The sequence below is a fragment of the Lytechinus variegatus genome, chromosome 3 (genome assembly GCF_018143015.1).
Source record: "Lytechinus variegatus isolate NC3 chromosome 3, Lvar_3.0, whole genome shotgun sequence".
NCBI lineage: Eukaryota > Metazoa > Echinodermata > Echinoidea > Temnopleuroida > Toxopneustidae > Lytechinus > Lytechinus variegatus.
This window is the reverse complement of record NC_054742.1, coordinates 25,402,636-25,409,620: the sequence shown is the minus strand read 5'-3', so window position 1 is coordinate 25,409,620 and position 6,985 is coordinate 25,402,636. Positions and strand designations below refer to the sequence as shown.

The window sequence follows — 6,985 nt, the reverse complement described above, 5'->3', positions numbered from 1 at the left end:
ACATCGATCAGGACCACCACATAAAAACATTTTTTGTCATAAAAATGACCCCATCCCCGTTATAGAAATGTAGATCTACATGTATTCATTCCTCTTCTAAATTATGGCAAATTACATGTACCACCACCTTACCAATCATTATCAAATTAATTTAATTCTTTAAAATGAAAACAAAACAGTGAATTAAGGAAAACATGTATACATGTACACCAAAATCCCAAATGAAACATTCTGTAGAAGAGCTGAATACTGTCACAAAAATTGATTTTAATATCAAATCTCAAATTTAACACATACTTTTAGCAGAAATCTGTGGAGTATTGATGTTTATAAAAATTGTATGATGTACTACATTTATAAAACATTATTGTGGATCTATACATGTACCGGTATACATCGATAAGCTTTGGAAATGAGCGTTCAGTAATCCTTTCTAATTCAATTATTGGGATAGAAACTAATACAATTATGTCAGTTAAAGATAAAACATGCATGCTTTCCCTTGGACCCAGTGAATTGTAAAAAGGGGTAGTAGTCCTTGCACAATATCTGACTGAAACAATCAAAACCTAAAAAATTGTAAACAATATAATGAAAGACCACTTCATATTTTCATTTACATCATATTATGGACTTGGTATGTCTTATTACACTTTTATGCTGTCCTACTGATTCAACATCATGGTCTGCTTTTTACAACCAATCTTGATTAGAAAATACATGAAGATCATTTTGGGACATGCTCCTGTCAAAGAGCAAACAAAGATCTATTAACTGCTGTACATGAGGTTTGAGCTAATGAATTGTTGTGCATTAATAAGATAAATATCTGTTCGGAAAAAAAAACTGTTTTCTTAATCTTCTGTGGCATCCCTGTAAAACGATATTCAAAAATGGAGAAAAACGGTGTAAAATGATACAGATAAGCACACATGGACACAGTTATCAATAACTTTAGGAGAGACTGAAATAATGCCCTTCTTGCATACATTTAAAATGTATGTGAACATTAGCAGGACCAGACACCTTGTGACAGCATTTGTGTATGGTTCTACCTTTACATGGTCGATTGTTTGTATTCCATAACAACTCTCATGCCATACCTTGGACTTCAGTTTTCAGGAGCATTTGATTTGCCAGAATGCCGGATTGCATGACGTATACTGATACTGCAGATTTACCAAATAATTATCATTTTCTATCAATGTTAGGTACATGTTTAACTTTTAAGAACTATTACAAGAGAAAAAAACCTGGTTGAATAATTAAGGCATCAGGACAAAATTGACAATAAGAAAAAATTTGTTTAAATTTAATAAAACATCACTGAAGTCTTCAGCAATATTACTAAAAGAGATCACTTATTTTTTTCACTTGAGATGACAGAATAAAAACACATACATGTAAAAGAGGTATCATTCCTTATCAGTACCGCTTGCTGTTCTTAGTCGCTGGTTTTCTTCCTTCAGTTTTTTCACTTTCTGCTCTAGTTCATTAACACTTTGAAGTCTGGAACGTGTGGCTTCATTCAATTGTTCTTCACTCTCCCCACTCGACAGCTTCCCTTCTCCCCCACCTCCACTGCTCGGACGTAAAATTTGCTCCAACTCTGACACTTTCTTTGAGAGTTCCAGAACTTCATTCACTAACTGTTCCTTTGACATCTGCTGTAGCCTTTCTGATTGGACTTCATCATAAACAGCTGTGAAGTTCCGAACAAGATATTGTTCATTTTCATTTTCCAGCACCTCATCTGAAGACGAAAGATTCACATCATGGTTCTCATCAAATGTTCCCATATTACTAAGGTCTGGAGTATCAACCTTATGATCTTCCATTAGAAACTGAGTGGTATTGTACGGGGTCGGACGGTTGGCTCGCTTCAGAGATGCACGTCGGGATTCCTCTTCGTCGCGTTGCTGGCGTTCTTCCCAACTCAGTTGAGTGTATGGCTTCCACTTACGATTTTTCCTTCGCGGACGTCTTCGTTTCCTTGATTTATCATTCACATTTCTATCCTGATCATTTGCATCTTGCATATTTCTAAGCACTTGCTGACCATGTTGTCTCCCTGAATGTGTGATACGTTGGACACTTTCGACTGCCATTGTCACCCTCCGCCTAGTTCGTTGAGCGAGGTTCACGCTCGCTCGAGTCCTCCTTTCGGAATGCGGTGGGAGAACGGTTTCCTGTCCAATAGTTCGCGGGCTTGCGCTTCGATCTGAGCGCTCGTCGTCCCCATCCATGCTTTCAAGTTCACCAGGAAATATTGGTCGTATCTTACTCATAGTATGCCGATTTCACGTCAATTTCAGAATATATCAACCAGACACCGTGTCAAATTTACAATATGTCCGATGAATTTGAGCAAACCAAGAATGTAATTGCCACACAGTAAACCAGTTTTTTGACATCGAAGGTGGGTTGCATTTTCGTTCTGGTAGCATTATTTTCCAAATGATTTCGCTGGTACCGACCCATAATTCCACGTATGATCGAGTTCGTCCATCCATAGGCCAAAGCAATGGATCCTACTTTGAGGATTCCGATGTAGGATTTGTTTAATTTAAAGGGAGCAGCGAAAAAATGGGTCTGCATTGATTGCGTGCATGCATGGCACGTACAATACGTAAATATAACCGAGCCAAGCCTCAAATGTTACTACGCACCAGCTGGGGATATAAACAAAGTAGTTTCTGTATTTTTTTCACCGTATGCTGAAATTAGAAGCTTCACCACATCTAACAAGATGATTTGGACGGTATATTTAGTAATGAATATTCCTTTCATAGATGGATTTTCTTGTCATTACGAATATTAACTTTCCATTAAATGATTTCGACAGCGAGGCGAACGGATAAATTGTGAACAGGTTGCCAAAAAGGGGGCGTGTACTTGAAGACGATGTATCAAAATAATGTAAACGCTCTAGCTCTGTGTGTACCACGCATGCATATTGTGAATGTCCAAGGAGCATGATTGTGTACGTGTGGCGGCATCAAGGGCAGTACCAAGGGGGGGGCATAGGGGCATTCCTCCCATCCCCATCACCTTGTGCACAGGGGGCCCGAGGGGCCTGGGGCCCCCTATTGGCGGAGAAAAAAATTGAAAAAAAGGAAAGAAAGAAAAAACATAGAAAAGAGGAGGGAAAAGAGAGGAGAAAAAAAAGGAGAGGAGGGAGACGAGTGAATAAAATATGATGAGGGGAAAACTTGGAAAATAAAAGAATCTGTCACTATTTATAATTTTCGCTCGCATTTCCTGTTAGGTGATTCACATATCTTGTTCAATATGGAGTTTAAATCTCAAGATTGGAAGTCAATATACAAAACACATTTCACCTCGGAAATCAAACTTTCATTATTTCATGTGAGTTTTATGGTCTGAATATTAACATTTTCTACTCGTGCTGCGCGCTCGCAAATTTTTTGATTGGTACCTATCATTTCGTGTATTCCATTAAGTTTTCAAAGTATCCCTTTTCAGGTCTGATTGTCAAAACGTATCAGCTAGCGCTGCACGCTCGCATTTTTATTGGCGAGTTACATATGTCTCGATATTGATCCATTTTCATGACAGTTTATCAAAAAATTCGGCACGCGATTTGCGTTCGCAATAATGGTTAAAATATATTAACTTGATGCATCTTTTTTTTATGATTATAAAAGTGCTTGGGTCCACTAGCGTACCTACGGGGGGGACGAGCTTGAATACCTATTTTGCCCCCCCCCCCTGACTCGCTTGGAAACTTGCTTGATTGTGTACGTGTGGCGGCATCAAGGGCAGTACCAAGGGGGGGGGCATAGGGGCATTCCTCCCATCCCCATCACCTTGTGCACAGGGGGCCCGAGGGGCCTGGGGCCCCCTATTGGCGGAGAAAAAAATTGAAAAAAAGGAAAGAAAGAAAAAACATAGAAAAGAGGAGGGAAAAGAGAGGAGAAAAAAAAGGAGAGGAGGGAGACGAGTGAATAAAATATGATGAGGGGAAAACTTGGAAAATAAAAGAATCTGTCACTATTTATAATTTTCGCTCGCATTTCCTGTTAGGTGATTCACATATCTTGTTCAATATGGAGTTTAAATCTCAAGATTGGAAGTCAATATACAAAACACATTTCACCTCGGAAATCAAACTTTCATTATTTCATGTGAGTTTTATGGTCTGAATATTAACATTTTCTACTCGTGCTGCGCGCTCGCAAATTTTTTGATTGGTACCTATCATTTTCGTGTATTCCATTAAGTTTTCAAAGTATCCCTTTTCAGGTCTGATTGTCAAAACGTATCAGCTAGCGCTGCACGCTCGCATTTTTATTGGCGAGTTACATATGTCTCGATATTGATCCATTTTCATGACAGTTTATCAAAAAATTCGGCACGCGATTTGCGTTCGCAATAATGGTTAAAATATATTAACTTGATGCATCTTTTTTTATGATTATAAAAGTGCTTGGGTCCACTAGCGTACCTACGGGGGGGGGGCAGTCTGCCCCACTGACGAGCTTGAATACCTATTTTGCCCCCCCCCCCCTGACTCGCTTGGAAACCTTCTTTTTTTTTTTTTTTTGCTTGCCAATTTTTTTTCGGGATTGAAGACTTTTTTTTGCTTGTAAAATTTTTGCGACCGCGGTTTTGCCCCTCCTGTGGAAAATCCCAGGTACGCCACTGCTTGGGTCTGCATTGGCAATCTGCTCATGTCTTGTGTAATGAAGGCCCTGTATGTGCTAGCTTTGCGTGGAGACCACTGATCTCAGTGGTGGAGACACACTTCCTGATCAACTTTCAATCAGGTCCGGGGGGGGGGGGTGGCACTTCCATTCACGAGTGGATACCATGCGCGACCATGATGTCTCGAAAAGCACCCTAAACACGTAATTTCCATATTATGAAAATGCACCCCTTAACAAGTACTGGCGTGTGAAACCCTGTATACCCTTAACAAGTATTGGAAACAAATCGATACTCTTGGCAAATATTACCTGAAACAAGTACAGGAATGTTTTATTGTTACGGGTCCTTCGGTCGTCGGCTTTACCTTATTTGGTTTGACGACCCCACGTTCTACACCTCGCGCAAATCGGACTCTAAACACGAAGTGTTGGGGCAAAAAGGACATCCTTTATAAAACATTTTAATTATGTTTTATCATCCCCGCAAATTCGACCCTAAACACGTAATCTTCCTAGCGAAATAGATACCCTTTTTTCATTGTTTTTGTGTTTTTGACACCCTTATCACGTTACGTACGTAACGTGGCCCATCGTGAAAAAGACATCCTTTTTACGTGTTTTTTGGTCGCGCATGGTATCCACTCGTCAATGTAAGTGCCCCCCGGGAACTTCAGGTACTGTGTCTGCATACTTCAGTTACATAATTGTGGCTCAAAACTTTTTGAAGAGCAAAGGCAGTTCAATTTCCAATTCCTTTAATGCCGATTTTGTTCACTTGCTAACTCGTCTACTATAATGTTCTGCCGTCAGTTCGTCCCTAGGGTTCGTCCACTCACCACATTATTGTCATCTTCCTGTCATAGTCTATTGCCATTCCGTCTAAATACCAGTAGGTCCATTAGTCATTTTAATCCATGCACAATTTGGTATGATCGGACTAAGTGGTAAATTGTGCAAAATGAATGAAAATGAAATGAATATTGGACCAACTAGTTATGAGATGGAAATGATGGTCATAGACGAAATGGTGATCAGACCCCGGGGGGAGGGGGCACTTCCATTGACGAGAGCGACCATGGAGTCTGTGGGCCAGAATGAGTTGAAAGTGCGCCAAAATTATTTTTACTTTAACATGTTGTTTATGGGTAATTTTGCGCGTAGAATCGACTGAACATAATCTGAAGCCGATATGACGTCACCTTGATACGAAATTTTGATTGGCTTCTTAAAACCTATCTGTGAATAGACAGATTACGCTAAACAATGTGAAGTATAATTTTTTTTTGTGTTATGTGCTACTTTAAGATTGACCAGAGTGAATGTTGGTTTATGCTTCTCACATCCCTAAAAAGTGTGTATGAGATGCCGAAAATAATTTTATGGCATCAACATGATTATTAATTAGAGTTATATATAAAAAAAACCCCTTTAAAATCTGAAAAATATTAACCGTGCTTTATCAAGCTGTGTTGACTTGTGTAAAACGCAGAGTAACCACGAATGTATCACTATGAGGAGGGTTTTTGCCCTGGTTTTTGGCTGAAATTATTCTACAAGTAAGTTTTAACTCTGGAAGAGTTGTGGGTATAGCCCTTATTTGTGTTAGCAACCTTCATTTTGTTTACATTATTCCTGGAATTCATGTTATTTTCATGGAATGAAAGGGGAATCGTCCTCGCCGTGCAAAAGCGAACGGCAATGTACACCCACGGTGCGCTACGATGACTGCGCAGTATAAAAATGACCGTTTTTGAACAGGGGAGCATTTCATGAAAGGACTAGTTTGTCAGAAGTTTTATCCGACAAGTCCTGTTTTATCCGACAGTTACTATAGTAACAGTGCTTCTCAACCAATCAGAATCCAGGAAAGTTGTCCGGTCTGACAACTTGTCCGACGAAAATATTGATGAAATGCCCCCCAGCTTTTGGGGTGTTGTGTCAAGTAAAATCGGCTCTCACATGTCAACGGGCAAAATCGGGCAGCTAAATTTGGTATCGTCTGAAAGCTTAGACATCGGGAAAAATTATGCTTATAAAATTTAGACGGAAATTTAAACGTTTCTAATGTAAATGCAAAAAATATGGATTTTCAGCCTATTTCGAGGAATAATCATCCTACAAACCAGGCGCGTAGCCAGGGGGGGGGCGGTGGGGGCGGTCGCCCCCCAAAAAAGTCCCCAAAAAGAAAAAAAAAGAAGGGAAAAAAGAGAGGAGAAAAGGAAAAGGGAAGGGAGGAAAGGGAAGAAAGGTAGCTTTGTGTTTTTTTTCTTTTTATTCTTTATTTTTTTCTCAAAAGAGAAACTCCTTCACTCTTC

General features: G+C 39.5%; 1 protein-coding gene across 1 annotated transcript; it reads right to left on the bottom strand.

Moving 5' to 3' along the window:
- Nucleotides 1–247: 247 nt before the first annotated feature.
- Nucleotides 248–2,600, bottom strand: LOC121410599 (protein HEXIM1-like). The gene has a single exon (XM_041602799.1). The coding sequence runs from the start codon at nucleotides 2,286–2,288 to the stop codon at nucleotides 1,416–1,418; it is 873 nt and encodes a 290-aa protein (XP_041458733.1). The 5' UTR covers nucleotides 2,289–2,600; the 3' UTR covers nucleotides 248–1,415.
- Between the last annotated feature and the right edge of the window lie 4,385 nt (nucleotides 2,601–6,985).